The sequence below is a fragment of the Vespula pensylvanica genome, chromosome 1, assembly GCF_014466175.1.
Source record: "Vespula pensylvanica isolate Volc-1 chromosome 1, ASM1446617v1, whole genome shotgun sequence".
In the NCBI taxonomy this organism is placed as follows: domain Eukaryota; kingdom Metazoa; phylum Arthropoda; class Insecta; order Hymenoptera; family Vespidae; genus Vespula; species Vespula pensylvanica.
In genome coordinates this window covers 9215581-9236026 of record NC_057685.1, presented here as the reverse complement: position 1 = coordinate 9236026, position 20446 = coordinate 9215581, and the positions used below count along the sequence as shown (strand labels likewise).

Below are 20446 nucleotides of genomic sequence, written 5' to 3'. Positions count from 1 at the left end.
AAAGTATAGTACAAAACAAACATATAGAAGATAAGCGCTTTCTTCAATTTACTTAATTAAGATCTTGATCTCATATTTTATTTTTACATTTACGAATGTTTTATTAGCGATAACTATTCATTAAAATTTAGAAATAGTAAAAACTGTTTTACAGTGGCTTTATAAATTTTTATAATTGCAAGTATAATGAAGAATGTTACTTTTATAATTGTTATTTTAGTTTTGGTAAATTGCTGAATTAAATACAAAAATCTTTTAAATTGTACCAACAGTAATGCATGTTGGCTATAATATAATGTGTAATAAGTCAACTAATAATTATTTACAAAATCCTAAGTGGAAAAATTTTTGCTGTTATTTTGTGGTCGCTAATGAAATATTAAATTATTCTTAATAGTAGTGTGATTTTGTTTTTGTTGTATATTTATTGTGTAAAACTAGATGAAAATCTGTTTTAAATGTTTTCATGCTAAATATTAAATACCATTTTATATGTCTCATTTAATATGTGAAAATAAGTGTTAGGTAGCGTACATAAAAAATTTTAATTTCTTTTGTTATTTAACCACATTAAATGGGTTATTATTCATTTGGATATAAAACTACACATGTAGATATTTACAAAGAAGGTTCTTTAATCTGGATGTAAAATTGATGAATGTATATATCAGTTTACATATGAAACTGTTAAAGTATGATAAACTTTTAATACATTTAATTTTGTTAAGTTTTATTATTGTAACATATGTAATTCGATTCTAAAATACAAAATAATCAATGGAATCTTCTAAAAAAAATGTAATCAATCAAATAATTTGATAAATATGTACAATAATATAGATTTTTTATATATTGTACAATGATAAATGAAAATAAAATAGTAGTTCAACAATTCAAACAAAAACATAAAATACTTATTTTAACTCGTACGAAAAACATGATTAATGTTGTATATATCTAACTTTTTATGTAGCATATGAAATGATATATATAATTTCATATATAACTTATTTTTATTTTATCAAGTTTTATACAATATCTATACATTTGCATAAGTTTATTACTAACTTCTTCAAATAGAAGCACGCATTTCGTATTAAATCCCTTTCTACGATGATATTGAGGAAATATTTTATGTTTTTATTCCACTACCTACAGGACCATGTCTTCGTTCCCAAACCATACGATGTTTTTGCTTCATATATGCTTGTTGTACATTGAGCGTAGGATTCAGATCACCATCTAAGCAGAAACGAATGAATTAAAATCTCATAATTCTACATAATTGAATTATATTTGTACGTAGTAATATTGACATTTTGCAAACCAAGCTCCACTGGCTTCCTCATATATTTTTCTTAGAGGATAACAAATTTCTCTATCATCCTGTCCATGATACACAGCACATTCTTCATATCGAGATCTCAAAATAGATAAAATAGCATCATCGACAGCCCTAGTAAGGAAAAATCAATATTTTATTCAAGTTAATATTAAATTTATGTTGTTACTTGCATAAATGTAATTACTTATCGCGTTCAAACTGAAGATTGGCTTCAGTGTAACAAACAAAGTCATCTGTATAACATTCATCAATAGTTGGAACACGACGGAATTTTTGATGATACCAAGGATATTTCTTTTGGTTTGGCTCAACGATTTTCTCTAACAATAGTAATAAAAAAAAAAGATTTATTTTTTTTTTAAGTAATATATCAAATACTTATGTTATTTATCCAACATAACCAAGGAATGATTAGATAATACCTCGAAAAAATACAACAGGTGTATCAATGATGTTATATACAGCTTTTGCAAATTTCATTAAAGTATTTGGAGTATCCTCCATTGTTTAATGATTAATTAATTACGATTTATGCGATTTACGTAGTATTTTTTGATAGAATACTCTTATGAGAACGAAGAAGCGAACGCCATCAATCCATTTTTATTGGTACTGGCATTACCAGACACTATTGATATTCAGGACTGAAACGTAATCTATCATCATTAAATTATTAAAATCTTAAAATAGAAGAAAAAGAATAGAATATAAAAATAAATTACTCTAATTTTTCTTAAAGTATTTTATTTTCATTTAAATAAATAGCCACCTTTATTTTTAATTCAATAATATTTTGTCATGTCTTAATAAAACTAAAAATCAATAAAACGTAAAACATAAAACATAAAAATTCCAATAAAACATAATGCATACATATTAATTTCAAAATTACATTTATCATTATATTATTATGAAGAAAATCAATTTTAAAAATACAGAGGAAAAAATAATTTATTAAATATTTTCTTTTTTATTCAATTTATTTAAACGTTAAATAAATTCATTTAAGTTAAAAATAAATTATAAATAACATACATAAGATACAAGCAAAAAGAAAAAGAAAATAGGAGATTCGTAAAAACAAAGGTAGCAAAAAAGCGGCAATTGAATAAATATGACTCGCAAGAAATTATTGGTCGGAAAGTGACCAATAAAAGAACAAGATTTTGAGATTCATTGAACAGTTCAGTTACTAGAAATACATCTACACTCGCGATTTCACTTCTAGTATTTTGTAAATCTATGCTCAGAGCCTGAAATGATCGAGCGTCGTGATCCATGTCTGACTAGAAAAATCATAAATCATCATCGGAATTTCCAAGTTTTCAGAAAAAAAAGGCGAATGAAAGTTTAGTTTCCTCACGAGTGTTTACATCGAGATATCTTTATCAGCGATATTTATATATACTTTGTAGTGTCGCATCGTGTATAACACGTGAACATGTATCGGTAAAAAGGTATGGCTACATGTTTACGTTGTGTACCAAAACATCGATGACCTTGAAGGTGGGATAGTCACGTGATCTTGTTATGAGGAAACGATTGGTCGAGAAACCGAGACGAATATAGTGTCTATTGCGTTGTGCATGCTCCGCGTAATAGGTCCTGTATTCTGCATCCGATAGGCCAAAGGCAAAGCGCGGCAAGGAGCGGTCGAGTGAGCGACTGAGTGAGCGAAAGGAAGAGAAGAAAAGAGAAAAAGTGAGGGTGAGAAAGCGGTAGAATCATTGGAACGAAATAGAGAGGGAGAGAGAGAAGCGCGAGAGACAACAAGAGCAAACGAGGACGAGGTGGTGAAGAGGAAGAGGTGGCGAGAAGAGAGAACAATTAAAGGCTAAGACGCGCGACGGCGACGGCGACGAAGACAACAACGACAACGACGACGACAAACGGACGAACGACGAACGCAACGAGGACAACAACGACGACGACGACGACGACGACAACGACGACGACGACGACGACGACGAGGACGACGACGCGACGACAACGAAGAAGAAGAAGAAGACGGAGTGTGCCGCCGTTCGCTCGTACGTCCGTGTGTGTGCGCGCGCGTTGGTCGCTAGTGTTGTGTCCAAGATGAAGTCCGACTCTAAACCTTTGTTGACAGCTCAAGCGGAAAAGGCGAATCATTACACGTAAGTAGCGCCCGCCGGGCCGGTCGCGTGCTACGTGAGAGAAGTGAGATAAAGATCAGAGCCAGAAGTGCGTGACCCAAAGTGGAGTGCGAGAAAAAAGAGAGAGAGAACAGAGAAAGAGAGAGAACCGCGAACAGCGCGGCTACGACGCGCGCGTCGACAAAAAACTCCACGAAATAATGTGTAGCTCTGTGGATTCGCATTCCAGATACTTGAAGGAATTTCGCGTCGAACAATGTCCCCTCTTTATACAGCGCAAATGTACACAGCACCGTCCCTTCACGTGCTTCAACTGGCACTTTATGAACCAGCGGAGGCGCAGACCGGTGAGAAAGAGGGACCGCACCTTCAACTATAGTGCTGATAATTATTGTACCAAGTACGACGAGACCACCGGTATATGCCCGGACGGAGATGAGTAAGTTTATAGTACGACTTAAGAAAACCTTATTTTTTTCCTTCTTGCCTTTAATCGCCTTATTTTGCTTTCGGACGAGTGTGAAGACACGAATTTGTCAATTATTGTAACGACGGCGACGGCGACGGTGACGGTGACGGTGACGGTGACGCGGACGCGGACGCGTTGCCTTCTAAGTACTCTTCCCACGGCCGTCGCATCGATTTGAACACTCGCTCATTCGTTCACGATGTTCTCAAAAAACATCGATTCGTCAGCTACTTTCTTTATTAAACGCTAAACGTCCATTAAATATTTCTATTATTACGGATAATATTTTTCATTTTATTATATTGTCTATTTATCGTGTTCGTAATGGCAGTGACAGCAGTCGTCGGACGTCTTTGAACGGCCTACGAATATCACTTGCTGTACTCTTACTATGGCTCACGAACAACCATTTCTCTCGACCCTTTGAATAACGTATCCTCAACGTCGTGTTCAAACGTATCCTGCTAAGATAAGGGGAGTGGGAGAAATAGACAGAAGTAGAGTACTGCTATACTAAATGCGTTTTACGTCCACGAGGGAATAGCACATTTTCTCTCAACTTCTTTCATATTTCCTTTTCTCCCACCCTCTTTTTCTTCTCAGTACTCTCCTTTCCCTCCTTCCTCAAATGGTTTTGCCTCCTTTCTTTGTGTCGTTGACACGCGCGTGTACCGTAATACCTAATATACGTGTCTCTCTCTTTCTCTTTGAATGTATGACGTATATAGCATAACTCGTCAACGAGAATAACCTTTGTAACGAAGCGCAGTTTGTCACTTTTCGTTCATATCGCGCGTTTCTCGTGGGAGGACTACGCGTATACATCGAGTTTCAATAGCAAGAATATTTTCATTTTCTTTCGTTTTTTATCGTAAGTAAAGAGAGAGGAGAGAGAAAGAGGGAGAGAGAGGGGGGAGAAAGAGGGAGAGAGGGGGGGAGAGAGAAAGAACGAAATAAAACAATCACAGGGGAACACAATTTGCATTACCGAATATACAAAAATCACTTATACATTTATTAAACATATCCTTTTAATTTTAAGCTCGTTATTTATTATAATTTACCTTCAGTAAAAAGAAATAATCTTACTAAAAAGATTTCCTTTTGCAAGTAATATATTTTATAGTTATTTACTTATTATTATGCTTACGTAGGAGAAAGGAGAAAAAGAGAGAGAAAATTTTAGCGTGAGATGAACGATGTGGAAAATATTTTATTAATTCTGGTATCTTTGATTCTACAAAATTACACAGTATATTAACGATTCGACGTTAACCTCATAAACGAAAACTAAATAAAACAAATATGCGCTAGCATAATATATCATAACGAATCAGCTGGACGTCCCTGTTATGCAATATTCTTCAGTTATTATATTTTTAATATTTATAAAAGTAATAAACATAGCAAACAAAATAATATATTAAAAATATATTGTTCCTCAATTATTATCATATACCTTAATATATTTTCGATGTGTATGCGTACTACATCCTATAATTTATGCATGTTATAGCACGTTATTATACAAACAACTTTATCATAAAATAGGCATGTCATGTAACCTATTTTTATTAAGAAGAAATGGTTGTATTGCACGAAACATAACCGTAACATGATCGAATTACTTCTTAATACAATTTAGATTTTCGTTTTATCATTTCAAGTTCTTAGTTTTATATATATATCAGTATGATCAATTAAAAAATGATTTTCTTATGATATATATATCTCGGAGATGTGCAAATTTTTCTGAGCCTTTTCTGATTCTTTCAATTTGATCGTATTCGTGTATGCTTAACATCTAGCGTTTTCAAATATTATAGTTCAGGTAAACAATGCACATACAAAATTTTCATTTGTAAATACTAGATAGTAATATCTTTATACGTAATAATGTAACATCAGTAACAACAATTGCCGAAGAGTGCTGCTATTAAAAACAAGAATCCACTAAGAAAAAGTGGAGGGGGATAAGAGATAATTGATTCCGTGAGTTAACTTTGCACGTCTCTTTGATGTATTTATTTCCAATGATGTGCGCGAAAAAAATATGAATTCGAAAAAAAAAAAACAATATTTCACAAATACTTCGAATTACGATGCATGACAAAAACGTCTTGTATGATGCACACCCATCCCCGTATAGGATGCTTACACAGAGTAGTCCCAATCCTAGAATTCTTTCGAAATTAAACCCAAGTATTAATAGCTTACTTATTTCGGTTTCAGGTGTAACCGAAGATACTGACTCTGTTACCATCAGTAAGAGAAGTACAGTGAATTTTAATAGTGCCTGGGATGGGGGTATCCTCTACTTTACTTTGCTTCCCTTTTCATGTAACTTTTGTTATTTTTCTTCTCTTATCGTTCAAAAAAAAGTATCATTGTGTATGTTCGAAACTGAAGATTTACTAAGAAATAAATAATATTAGCGATGCGTAAGCACAAGTATGCGACAAAACAATAAAATATCAATCAGTATAGAAAGAATAGTTCTTAATTCGTTCTTATTATTCGCGTGATAAAATAGTAACAATTCTAATATTTTTATAAATTAAGAATAACATTGCATTATATCTTTAATATCTATGAATATCGAGCTTACAGTTATAATTTTATACGATAAGACTAGAAGGATACAAACATGCGGAAAGGGAAGTTCGAGAAAATGGAGGGGGTATTCTCACTGGGTGCCATTATTGCTACTTACTGTACGACTCACAGCAATTGTGTGCGTAACGAGATTTGTAGCATAGTATTCGCGGGAAAGCTTTTGCAAGAAGAAATATGTATAATAACATTATTTTAATTTCTAATTTGCCGAATGTAACAATTTAAGTAATTCTGCATCAAATTTATTTTTCGTCCTCTTTTCTCTCTCTCTCTCTCTCTCTCTCTTTTTTGCAAAAGTTTTAGAAATCACTACGCGCGAACACTAGGGCTATATTTTATCTTTACGTACATTGATTAAAATAAATTTTTTTTATGACATATATATAAATAACAAAAACAATGAAATACAAAGAACTTGGTTGGCAACTATAGCTAAAATCTTAGTAGTTTTCTCTCAGTTGTAGATTCGAAAATAATAAAAGTAGATTTTATATATATCATAAATTCAAACAGTATTTCTAAACTAACTGAAGTGCTTTAAATTTTTTAATGTATATGATAAAATTAATATGTCATATAAAGTAAGTAAAGAATTATAAGAAAAATAGTTTTTGTTATAACATTAATAAATGATATAAAATAAGATTAAAGTTTTTATCAAGAGTCCTTATATTTTAGAATTTAAATTCATCAAGATTTCAATAATCTTTTTTCTATATATAATTACAAAAAAGTAATCCAACATTAAACTCACTTTGATATGAGACTCAATAAAGGATAGGAAAGTATATTAGTATACAAATATTATGGTATAGTATTGTAGTATATATGAATTATTTTATAGGTTAACTATTGTAGACAAACTACTATTACTATTTATATATTTATTATATAATGTTGCAATGTTTATTATAAAACTTTCAGTATTCAAGTGTTGAGCTTGTATGTTTTATATAAAATTGCTGCTCATTGATAAACTACTATTGTACATATATGCTGCATATTAAATTAGTACATATATTGAAATATTTAATATTTTCCAAATTTATTATACATATTCTTTTGTCTTATTTTATAATCATGTTGTGTTATTTATACATACATACAATGATTCTCATATGATTTTATAATTCTCATATAATATAATAATTAAAAAAAAATTACACTGCATTATATATATCATTATGTATTTTTTATACTTGAAACATAAATATATTTACTATTTTATGTTTTTAAATATTTTATATTACATCTATTTGCGTTTTAATGTTCTAATTATTTATTAAAATATAAATTTAAAATATGAGAATGCATTATAATTTAAATGAATTTTAGGTTATATAGTTTTATTATTAGCAGAAGCTTAATACTTCATAATGTGAAGTATATATGCATATATTGCTGATATAAGTTAAGCCTGACATTGAGATAAATGCATCGTGCATCTCTTATATGGAATATCTTATTATTTATATCTTATTACTATTTTTATACACTTGATGTTTTGATTCGTAAGAAAGCTTCAATGTAACATTATTCTTTCAAAATAGTAATATAATAAAAAAAATAATATTTACTTAAAAAATGAATGTTATATGTTTAATATTAGATGTGATTGTAATGAAAAAATTCTTCAATTCTTGTTCAATTCATGACATAATAATTATTTTAATTTATTTAAAAAAGATTTAATTTGTATCTGTATACAAGGTATATTTATGATATAATAATATGCAAGTTAATTATAATTTTAGGATTATATGATGTTATTTTTCTTTGAATAATGATATTATATGAGAGTGTAACTCGTTTAAATTATAATATCAAATAAGCACACATAATTTTTTTTTGCATAATTGTTTAATTAATCATTAACGATTATTCTATAATTAATTTTTATATGCTTTATCTTATATACACATGTTAATGTATATAAGATCAAAATACTCAAGAAAGTAAATATATTTTAATTGATCAAAAATATCATATTTAATTTCAATGATTATGTTGGATAATTATTGTTATAATTATTTCATATTTAATTTTTGGATAATAATATATTGGTTTTCCAAAAAGAATGTCAATTATTGAATTCACATTAATCATTATCACATTGAAATAACATTATCATATAAATGTTTTTAAAAATTATATTTAATGTTTTCTCATATTAAATCTTATCTGTGCATGCGTATAAACAAATTTTAGAAATAAAATTTTAATAGTAATTTAATTATAGCAATTTTATGTTTAATTATCAATACTATGCTTTTGAAACAATTGTTTCTTAATTGTACTTATTTTTAAAATGTGCATTATTTCAATTCATCTTTATTTATTTATACATATTTCCCTTGAGTTTTTATATTAGATATAGTACTAATTTTCTCAAAGAGTAAATAATGTATATTTAATATATTTAGTGTATGAGTATAGTGTATTATAATTAAATTATGAAGAGTATGAATGAATGGGATCCATGGTGACATAATGGTTTTAAATATCATATGTGAAATACTGAGATCCAGATTCGATTGGTAGTCCATCATGCAGCCCATTTTGTCGTACATATATGATATTGTTTCATTTTAAACGTAAAAATATTACTGCATGATAACATTAATTTTATAAAAGTAGTAAATGTATATTGTTCATCTTATTTATGTATCTTTTATTTGAAGTAATATTCAGACATCAGAATAGAAGTTCTCACAAATGATTTTCTTAAACAGGTGCCCATTTTTACATCGTACTGCTGGCGACACCGAGAGACGTTACCATCTGCGTTATTACAAAACATGCATGTGTGTTCATGATACGGACACACGTGGGTTTTGTGTTAAAAATGGACCTCACTGTGCCTTTGCGCATGGCAATCATGATCTACGACCACCTGTGTATGATATCAAAGAAATACAGGCATTGGAAAATCCAGATACAGATCCTAATTCTTCGTCCAATGGTCCAAACATCCTTGATAAGGAACGAAACTTGATGAATGAAGATCCAAAATGGCAGGACACAAATTATGTACTTAGTAATTATAAAACAGAACCGTGTAAACGACCTCCAAGACTTTGTCGTCAGGGCTATGCTTGTCCACAATACCATAACAGTAAGGATAAAAGACGTAGTCCACGAAAATACAAATATAGGTAAATTAAGTTTTTTAGATCCTACTTTCAATATCATTAATATAATTTTAATATTATTATTTTTTTTTTTTCTAGATCAACACCATGTCCAAATGTAAAGCATGGAGAAGAATGGGGTGAACCAGGAAACTGTGAACAAGGAGATGCCTGCACATATTGTCATACCCGTACAGAGCAACAATTCCATCCTGAAATTTACAAATCAACTAAATGCAATGATGTACAACAAGCTGGTTATTGTCCACGTGGAGTCTTCTGTGCATTTGCGCATGTTGACCGTGAGTGTACCCTCATCAATCGTACGTAAAACTGTTGTTACCTATTTCAGCAGGCTTAGACTATTTTGCAAATAATTTTTTTATTTAAAATTGTAACTAAAATGGAACTTACGTAATTCAAGTTTCGAGTATATTATTCTCATTGTATAGATAACTTAATCTTGCGTAACAGATTTAAATTGGATTTAATATTTTACAACGATATATGTACACTTTGCTCCATTCTTATGTTATGTAAAAATTACTTTTTGGCATTCTGCAAAGTGCAATTTAATTTCTTGAAAATAATAAACTTTATCATCAAAATTGCTTCTCAAAATTGATAAATTGGGACGTTGGTATGGTGTGCTGATGGAGCAGTATTGCCAACAGAAGAAATGAGTCTGGCGAGGGACATGGCGGTACCTATAGATTGCGGCACAAATTTAGCAGATATACTCAATAATGCTTTACCACCTGATAAGCGCAGTCATGACAAGGATAAACCTCTTAGCGATAGCAGTGTAAGTTCTTAGTTGTTTTGTAGATCTGCAATAAGAATTTACTTAACAAAATATAATTATATACATACAACAAATGAATTGATCAACTGATAAAATTTCAGAACGGAAGTGGTGAAGTATCTGAATCTGCGAGTACTAGTAGTCTTGGTAGTAATAGTTCACATAGTAAAGCTCCTGGTGCTCAACTTCATAATTCCAGTTCTAACAATGCTGTGAATGTTTCTGCCCAACAGAAACTTACTAGTATACTTTACAATCCTAGTTCTCTTTTACAAGCTGTAAGTTTGTTTTCTATTTGTAATTAATTAGTTTTAGTTTTTAAGGTTGCTTTATATTAATGCAATATTTTTAATAGGGTGAAATAAGAAAACAAATGGTGGCTATAGATAGTGATCCATTATTAACAAAAGCAGAAAAGGCTCAACAAAAACAAAGTCTGTTTATCACCTATAATTTAAATGGAACCTTAGGAAGTCATTCATTGGCAACAACTGTATCACCATTATCCAATTCATTTTATCCAAACGACACTGTTGAATCTGTAGTAGGTGTGTACTAATTTATTATTAATTTAATATTACTTAAATATTAGCTTTATATACTTTGTATACGTGTTTGTACACACACACGTATGTATGTATGTATGTTTTTGCTCAGCTAATGTCTTATTTTCATTTTCTTTTTGTAGGAAACGCATTAGATGAATTACATTTAGACGATCCACTAAATTTAGTAGAATCAATTCATAGGGATACTAATTCACCAATTAGTAATTCTATATCAGCGGGTTTAGCAAGTTCAGGATTACTTGGTAGTTCAGCTCCAGTAAATATTCCTGGGATGACAGAACGATCTGTTCTGACAAATTTTTCTCCATCTACTTCAAGTCCCCTTCAGCAATTACAATCAGCCGGTTTTCTTACTGGACACAGATTTTCACATCAAGATTCCATAGAATCGGTAAGCGTATGTTACTAGTTAAAAGCAACAATAAGAATTTTAGCAACTTTTTTTAATAATCCATGTTTTGGGTTTTCAGACAATGCCATTTATGAATCAAGTTTCAGACCCATTTAGCAATCACATTTCTCAACTTAGTAGTTCAGCTTCTAAGCTTAGTGGATTTAATAGTAGCCTATTTGACTTTGCAAGCCAAGGAATGTCACCATCTCGTACGCAACCTCTCCCAGCATCTCCACTGGTTAGTGCATTCTCCATTAGTCCAAGTAACACAGGATCTTTATCCGAGGTTAGAGTTTCTATAGCTATCACATTTTGTTATTGTATAAAAAAAATTTGGAATAATTATTAATTTTCGATAATTTATCATAGGTGCAGAGACTCAGAGAAGAATTGACTTCAAGTCGTGCTCAGTTGGCAACGTGGGATGAACGAATCAACCAAGCTAGGGCAGCTTGTGCAGCATGGCAATTAGAAAGTGAAGAAGCTAAAAGAAAAGCAAGTATTGCTGAACAACAAAGAGATGAGGTGAATAAAAATGTATATAATATTTACTATATTCGTTATCATTAATGATCTAGAGTTTATATGATGTCCCACATGAGTATTGACATTAAATTTCTTTCCTTTCTCTTAGAAAGAATATATTAAATATATGGAATATTCTACATGTATGATTTATCAATGTCTGAATCTCTCTTATATATTATTATTATTATTATTATTTAAAATTTTATAGTGTTGCAGTAACACTCATGTGTAATATCATGTATAAAATGTAGTATAAAAGAGAGCAGAACAATAAACTTAGTTATTTTTATCATTTTTAGGCTTTATTACAAGTAAAAGCACTACGTGTTGAAAATGAAGCAGCTAGTGGAGGTCCATATTTGCATACGTTAAGAAGAACAAGCGAACTCAGATCACTTTCAATCGCAACATTAAAATCAATTCAATCGCAACTTCGTTCGGATCTTGAAGAAATAGAAAAGGTAAAACAAAGTTGTCATTCTGGCTTGAATAGCTGGTATATAGGAAATTTTTTAAGTCAGTATTAATATTTATATTATCAAAATGTACGTATAACTGTATGTATATCATTATTTTATACATAAAAGATCTAATATATAATATCATGAAAAAAATATTAATATTGTTAAGCCGTCTCTAATGATTAATTACCAAATTATTTTTACAAGAGTATTCATATGTATGTACGGATTATTTAATGAAACAATGTAGGTACCTCAGTTGTTGCCATTCCAGGTGCTGTACAGAGAAACGGCAGCAAAATGCATGGTTTGTGAAGAACAAAATCGCACTGTCACTCTCTCGCCCTGTAATCACTACGTGGTCTGTTCAACGTGCGCTCCAAATCAGCGTGAGTGCCCGTATTGCCAGACTCCGGTTGTCTCTACAAGTTAGGTCCGAAATTTTCATTGGAATCCTATTGTTAATATTTGCACTTTTTGCTTTTAAAAGGTATTTCTTCAGAATACCTTAACAGTATATCAAAATTTAATACTCCAATATCATGGATATGGATACAATACAAAAGCAAATACATGCTCTACACTGTTAATAATAATACATACATGAAAACTATATCACAGTAATAATTGACACAACGTAAATAGTTTTTTTATCTTACCAAAGTACGTTGATATTGCATGCACAAAATGTTCCATGTACAATATATGCATGAGAACTGTAGTTACATGATATATTTTTTAAACTATGACATTAACAGTATACTTTTCTTTTAATATTACATCTTCTTTAAAAGATATAGAAATTTTTTCATTCAGGAGACAGTCCAATATATATTATACTAGCAGTGTGCTAGATGTAGTTGAGATTTGTAACACAAGTATATGTAATAGTTACAGAACATTTAATATTGAAACATTGTAATCACGATAATGGACAAAGATTTGGGACCCTAAAAATATATATTTGTTTAAAAAAATAATATAAATAAGCGCAACAAATATATCCCATTTAGGATATCAATGAAAGGATTCTTTTCTTAATGCTGAGCTGTTATACGTATGTCGTACAAAATAATACTTCTATTGTATTTTAAAATATGTATTTAGGGTTTTTCAATTGACCTGTACTGATTATAATATTACAAGTATTAACAAATTTTATATTTTTGGTTGAGGAAGTATCAATGATAAATGTTATATTAGAGTCATGTAATACGTAGATTTTTACATATAGCAAATAATACAATTTCTTACAAGAATAAAAAAATGTAAAAACGGGGCTTTAAATATTCGTCTAAAAAAGTACAAGTTATAAATGTTTTGCTATATTAAATATGTCAATATTCTTATTTAACAAGGTTTAATAACCATTACTTTCTTTATTCTTTTTGTCTTCATATAATTTATATATAATAAAAAATTACATTTTATGAAGAAATTTTCTATTTTGGATACATTAAAAAATAGTAATCTAATTTTGTATGAATGCGCTTTTTTCATTCAATTATGATAAAATATAGTATAGCATGTTATGTTTCATGCTTTCTCTACGAAAAACGATATTTAAATAGATATATTTAACGTAATAGTAGTGCGCTCATTACGAAGATTGTTATCACATTATTAGTATAAAGTAGTTATAAAAAGAATCATCTTCTGGTATGATTACACTACAAATAATGATTACACTACAAATATTCATTGAACTCAATTTTGTGTTATACATTTTACATTCTAGCTATAAGAATATTAGGATAATACTTAGGATTTTCCAATTTAATCAAAAATAATTAATATTTATAATAGAGAGAGAACAAGTAAATTGTGACGTACGTGTGACAGCTTATTGGCATGAAGTTAATAAGCATGCCGACTAGTTTCTCTGTATAGGACGTGTAATGCACGTCTACTTACCGGCTCTATGAACTATTTCATTTTTAACGATCCAGTTGTTAATCCTCATGGAAAATAACTATACATTCGTGATGAAAAATAAATTTTGCCTAAGATATATAAATGACTAGAGTAGATAGGATGACATTATAAAATTTTTTCTTCGTAGATATAAAATGTAATAATCAATTTTAAAGACTATTATTATTTAAAGATTACAAGGTTATTATAAAATAATTTTAAATGTATAATACCAATACTAAAAATTGCACGTTTAAAAGAATTTTTTTCTTTTTATTCTCAGCTCGGATTTTTATTTTTTATAGTCATTAATTACTCCTTCATTGCAAATCAGTACTTTGATATTATTATATACCGTTATTAATTAAAATTGAAAAGGGTATTATAATGAATTTTACTTAATTATTTAATTATTTAACTTTCATAATCAAATCAATTGTTGTTTCTTTTCTTCAATTACATTCATAGTTTAGTATCGAAAAGTGAGGCCAAAAAGAAATAAATGTTTTTATTAGGTGCGTTTTTATTGCAGATTATTGATATTCAGATATTATAGGTGTTATAAAAATACAATTTTCTTCTATGGTATAAACGGTCTAAAAGTAGTATTTACAAATTATGAGGGAGTGAAAAAAATCAAATATTTTTTTATTAACAAAAATCGCATTTATATGAGATATTAAAAAATGACAGAAAAACATTTACTTAAAGATATAATAGATATTTTTTCTATAGTGGCTAATGTTTAGTTTTTTTGGACCGTATATACCATGACATTATTTGCAAAACACCATTTGCGATTCAATCAATTTAGCACTATAATAATGCATTTTCATTGCGTTTACTTAGTGCATTCTTTATAAGTACAATAATTTCAAAATGTAAAAAGTTATAATTCATATATTTATAATATAAAGGTTTTGATTTTTTAAAATCAATATTAGCATTATTAATGTTATGTAATTGCATATACATGTGAAATATACGTATAACTGTTAACTTAGAATAAATATCGGAAGAACAGACAAATTATTCATAGAGTACTTATAAAGAATGCTAATCGTCAGCTTTTCGTGATCGGAACGTTTTCTTCAAGGTTTTTATGTTTAAGATATTGCACCATTTTCATGCAAAATATTTAAAGAATTTGCAGCATTACAAAAGTATATAATAAATATAAATATATCACTTTATTTTGCATTTTATAAGGAAAATTACGGTCGCGTCAAGTTGAAAATTCTAGGAAAATTATTCCTGAATACATTTATGAATATAATAAACAATTACAATATATACTATTTTACTTATAACAATAACATGAATAAAATATAATTAATAAAAGCATAAATTATATTATGAAAACAACAAATTTAGCTACAAAATAGGATAATAGGAAAGTAACAAAATGAATGAGTAGCTGATATTGTGTATTAAGAAAAACAGTTGAATATTTATATATATACTACTGTCCCGTTTGTTGGTTTCAGTAATCTTCAATTTTTCTTGCCTTGTATATATGAGATTATAAAAAAAAAAAAAAAAAAAAAAAGAAACCACCAATAATATCATATAAAATGCAGTTAAATTATATAATTTACAAAATTCTGATAAATCGTAATTTTTGTATTTCACATCTTACATAATATAATAATACAATTTTTAAGATATAGAAGTATATATACTATTTGTACTCAAAAGCTGCATTTTTCTTTTTATTTTTATTTTTATTTTCTTTTTCTTTTTCTTTCCATATATACAGATACAAAATATTTGAAAATTATATTGTAATTTCTATCGTATTTATCTATCATAGTAATTCTTACTATTGAAAATATAATATCTATTTAATGCTGGTTTATTTTCTAAGCTTTATATACGCTAAAAATATGCGTATGTGACACAATAAGTGGCATTTCATGAACAATCTATTTTTACGTGTGTGTGATGTAAAAATACAGTGCACAATTAATCCATTCTTCAAATTTTCAGCTGCATTTAAACTTTGAAATATGTCATTTTTGATAAAATATCATATAAATTACTATCTTTATACATTTCTTATATATTGCACAAAAAAAACCAACAATAGGGCAGACAAAATTAAACAATATATTTTTGACAAAATACAATAATGCAAATGCAAACGTTACATACTCTGTTTTGTGCGAATGATTCTTCTACTGTTTTAAAAAAAAATTGGAACAGAACAATATTGTGATATTTATTTATGAACTAGTTGGACATTTATAAATTGCCTGTTATTTCATGTGCAAGACGTGTTTAATAGAAAAGCAGATGGTTTTTTAACATAGAGGAAGAATTATCTGCACACTCCAGATAAAAAAATACATAATCACTAGAATATTGTATAATAATAAATTCTGTAAAATAGTAGTATGGAATACTTAAAAAAGAAATTTGATGATCAAATTTACCGAATTTATGTTATGTATAACTAAAAACTACTTGCTATAAATTTGTAGCATTTTTATTTGCTTGTAATTTTGATATTAAACTATCATATTACCTACCATGTAACAATATTGATATGAGATTAGGCATATTTATTTGCAAATTCATTGTGTCCAATGTTTATAGAATTATTGAATATTTATTTTATAATGAAGCAGACAGCAACACATTCATGATTCAATGTAAAATGTTTTTTATTATGTTTACTGTGTTATGTGTATCTGAAAATTTATATTTCTGTCTACCGAGATATCACAAAATTGCTTAGGTAGGGAATGATATTTGTCATTTCTACATTTTTCTTAAAATATAAAGAAATTGTATGTATTAAGTATAATTCATGTCAATAGCTATTTACATAATTAATATCTAAGCATTTTTCTGTGAAATACGAGGTAACAAATGGCTGTATTACTGTGATTATATAATAATCCTTTGCCTGCAATTAAACTCATTCAATCAGTATGTTGACATTTGTGCAAAATTCAGTGTATTGTCACGATATATAAACAGACAAAATTTTCCAATGTTATGTACACCAATTTAATTACATAATGATACGTATTTTGTAATTACTTTCAAATTATATCTAAAATATATCTCTATAAGATGTTCCTTTAGAAATTGGTAACATTAATATTAATGATAATATAAAGTAGTTATACCATTTTTTTATTTTAATACAGAAATTGCTTGAATTTGTGTAACTTTTCATTTTTATTCATTTGCATAACATTTTTATGTATAAATTTTAATTAATTGACATAATAATAAATTAATTTTATATCGTTTTAACAAATTTTAAAGAGCTAATAAAAATGATCACAATAGCAACAATATTCTATTCTTGTATATCTTAATTTATGTAAATGTGTGCTGTTATTAATCGCTTAGTTCTATTTCATTTTGATGTTAATTTTTTAAATTAATTTGCAAAGCATCACAGTCATTTGCATCCTCATATTTTCTCCAATAAAATTGGTGTTTAGTAATAATTAATAAATAACAAATTAAGAATTCTTTTTATTGAAATTTTAATTACAACACAATATACTTTTTTTGGTAATAGATCTGAATGAAATAAGCAAATAAGCAAATAAAATATTAATGCCGTGCACGAAAAAATAAACTGTAAACGGTGCCATTATGTGTGAGCAGGTTTTTGAAAGTAATAATAAAGTTACATTTTGCGTGAAATCTGTTAATATTCTTAATTTCTATAGTTAATTCTGCATCTCTAATTATTATTAAGAATTTTATCTTGCTATTATTATTTATTTTTGATTTTTATGGAATATATAGTATAACATAATATAATAGTATAATATAATATATATAATCAATCAAATTTCCCCTGATTTTAGAAATGCGGAATTACATAGAAATACCCATTAATATATTTTACTATTCTTACAATCTTATGACAAGATGGTCTTCCGGTACAATAATGTTTGCGTAGCCTAAAGTTCAATACAGAGCAATTTGAAAACGCTAAAGAAAATATTTATAAATTATAATCCTAAGCTTAACATGTACGTTTTCTGCAAGTGCAATGTCAAATTCAAACTTATTCAAGAGACAAAGAAAATATATTCATATTCTATAGTTTATAACATTTAAAGCAATGTGTGCTATTTATTATAATAAATTATAATAATATATATTTTACTCATGTACAACATGAAACGTTGTACGAATGAATGTGATGCTGTTTTTAGACTTGATATAGCTTCGTTTTATCTCTTTGTAATTTGAATTCTTATTGAAATTACAGAGATGATTCCAAAAATTTGCTAAATAATTATACTTGTATTACAAAGTAGAGCTATATAGAAAGCAGTTAAATAATGAAAATATTAAGCTTGTAGAAGTTTCTTGTTTTAAAAACTTTACATTTCAAATAAAATAATCAATATATTTAGTCATTTTTGCATAACACAGAGTAATATTGACTTCCAAATATCTTTATATAGTTAGTTTTTTAATTAATAAGTATTTTCTATTCGATTGAAAATAATAACGTTTATTATTTATAAGCTAAAAATATAATTTTTTACGTATGAATTAACTGATAACTAACACATACACTTCGCTCGTGTAATCGATCTTTTCAGTTTACAGGATGGTTACCATTCTATTTGTCAATTCTATTTTTCTAATCGGAATTCATGATACATTGTGTAGTTGCTTCAAAAATGAGAAGTTTTTCAATGTATATAAATGCATGTTAATTAATATGCATTTATATGCATATAAATACTTATTAAATTAATGATTTATCATGTTTTTGTACTCCATGTACAACAGAGACGTTCAAAATTGGCATATAGAGCCTATTACTCTTATTCCCATTCTTTCTTTTATTTCTCTAAACGAATTCTTGCTTTCATCATATCAGTATTTTTCCGAGTTTGTTTGCTGTTATTACATTGTAACAACTACAATATTACTGTTTAATATAGGTATTATAATATTTGAAGATGCCAAAAGAGTAATCATACTCGAATGGGGATAAGCAATAAGCAGTAATAAAAGAATTATTTCTTCAACCAAAAATTTGCACGTCTCTGATATAAAATATTGCTTAAATTTATGTAAATATTGTTAATGCAATATATAAACTATAAACTGCTATTCTGGAAAATAATAACGAGTAATGATCACATATAAATATTTTTAAATGCAAATAATTGAAAGAATAATAGCATAGAAAAAGTTAAAAAATTTTTTAAGTGGTCACTTCTGGTTGAGATATTCGTAGATGTGCATTTTATATGACTGTTATTCATTCTAAACTCATATGATCAACTACTTTTTGTATCATTCGGATTTTATACGTTTCTAAAAATTTTTCAATACGAAGTAACTTCATATGTATAATGTACATCCGTGACTATCAATAATGCACCGATGGATTTTACATCAGTAGGAAAAGATTTCCCTTCCATTAATCATATAGAACGAAATATGATTGTTTTTCAAAAATATTCGTATATATTTGAAATATATAAATAAATCAGGAAGATAAGATCTTGCTAAACATATAAAAATAGTAGCCCAAATTAAAACCAACTAAAAATAGAACGAAGAGCTACGCATAGTTCTCAATTCATATAAATATTGATTTTTTACTACATATGATCGTTATTAGGATAACGAATTGAAAACCATGCGTTTATGGGCAATCAAAACATCAGCTAATATTTATTTAACAAACATTTACTCGACATGTACTCATATATATAAAAATAACTGATACAATTATACTTTCTGTATATACATTAGAACATTTGAGCAATAATATATATAATAAGATAGAAGGGAATCTTCTATTACTGTGAAATTCAGCAGTTTAATAACTGCTAGTGTACACAATTTACTATTATAATCTCATGAAATAATCTATCCACAAAATGTGTGTGATTAATAATATGTAGAAGAACGATTTTGAAAATCTAAATTTGAAGAATAGTACTGTCATGGGTGCTAATAAAATAACAAAATTGAAACTTTAGAGATTATCATAATGCCATTGGAAATTTGATCTTTAAAAAACTGTATATTACATCATATTTATATAATTCCGTACGCTCTATGTCGTGATTACAAATGATTGATAATCTTA

At 28.1% G+C, this 20446-nt stretch overlaps 2 protein-coding genes across 8 annotated transcripts; one reads left to right on the top strand and one right to left on the bottom strand.

Moving 5' to 3' along the window:
* Positions 1 to 994: 994 nt before the first annotated feature.
* LOC122636514 (NADH dehydrogenase [ubiquinone] 1 beta subcomplex subunit 10) lies at positions 995 to 1978 on the bottom strand. The gene is made up of 4 exons (XM_043827790.1): positions 1768 to 1978; positions 1530 to 1665; positions 1317 to 1456; positions 995 to 1242 (listed from the first exon to the last, which is right to left on the bottom strand). The coding sequence occupies exons 1-4, from the start codon at positions 1847 to 1849 to the stop codon at positions 1133 to 1135; spliced, it is 468 nt and encodes a 155-aa protein (XP_043683725.1). The 5' UTR covers positions 1850 to 1978; the 3' UTR covers positions 995 to 1132.
* A 1292-nt stretch (positions 1979 to 3270) lies between these two features.
* LOC122636482 (RING finger protein unkempt) lies at positions 3271 to 14989 on the top strand. Of its 7 annotated transcripts, none has more exons than XM_043827755.1 (12): positions 3271 to 3483; positions 3692 to 3901; positions 9280 to 9702; positions 9778 to 9980; positions 10353 to 10483; positions 10585 to 10761; positions 10839 to 11031; positions 11172 to 11443; positions 11523 to 11732; positions 11816 to 11971; positions 12274 to 12435; positions 12710 to 14989. In XM_043827755.1, the coding sequence occupies exons 1-12, from the start codon at positions 3425 to 3427 to the stop codon at positions 12866 to 12868; spliced, it is 2355 nt and encodes a 784-aa protein (XP_043683690.1). In that variant the 5' UTR covers positions 3271 to 3424; the 3' UTR covers positions 12869 to 14989. The 7 variants fall into 7 exon arrangements, with proteins under 7 accessions (XP_043683690.1, XP_043683682.1, XP_043683672.1 ...); XM_043827747.1 differs by having other exon boundaries at positions 10341 to 10483; XM_043827737.1 differs by having other exon boundaries at positions 9778 to 10001.
* The last annotated feature ends 5457 nt before the right edge of the window (positions 14990 to 20446 follow it).

Excerpts from the sequence above, each read along its gene's own strand:
- LOC122636482 (XM_043827727.1), top strand. The coding sequence starts at position 3,425 with ATGAAGTCCGACTCTAAACCTTTGTTGACAGCTCAAGCGGAAAAGGCG. Across the intron at positions 11,444-11,522 it reads ATCAAGATTCCATAGAATCG|ACAATGCCATTTATGAATCA; the intron begins GTAAGCGTATGT and ends TTGGGTTTTCAG. Across the intron at positions 11,733-11,815 it reads ACACAGGATCTTTATCCGAG|GTGCAGAGACTCAGAGAAGA; the intron begins GTTAGAGTTTCT and ends AATTTATCATAG.
- LOC122636514 (XM_043827790.1), bottom strand. The coding sequence starts at position 1,849 with ATGGAGGATACTCCAAATACTTTAATGAAATTTGCAAAAGCTGTATAT. Across the intron at positions 1,666-1,767 it reads ACCTGTTGTATTTTTTCGAG|AGAAAATCGTTGAGCCAAAC; the intron begins GTATTATCTAAT and ends TACTATTGTTAG. Across the intron at positions 1,243-1,316 it reads TGGAGCTTGGTTTGCAAAAT|ATGGTGATCTGAATCCTACG; the intron begins GTCAATATTACT and ends GTTTCTGCTTAG.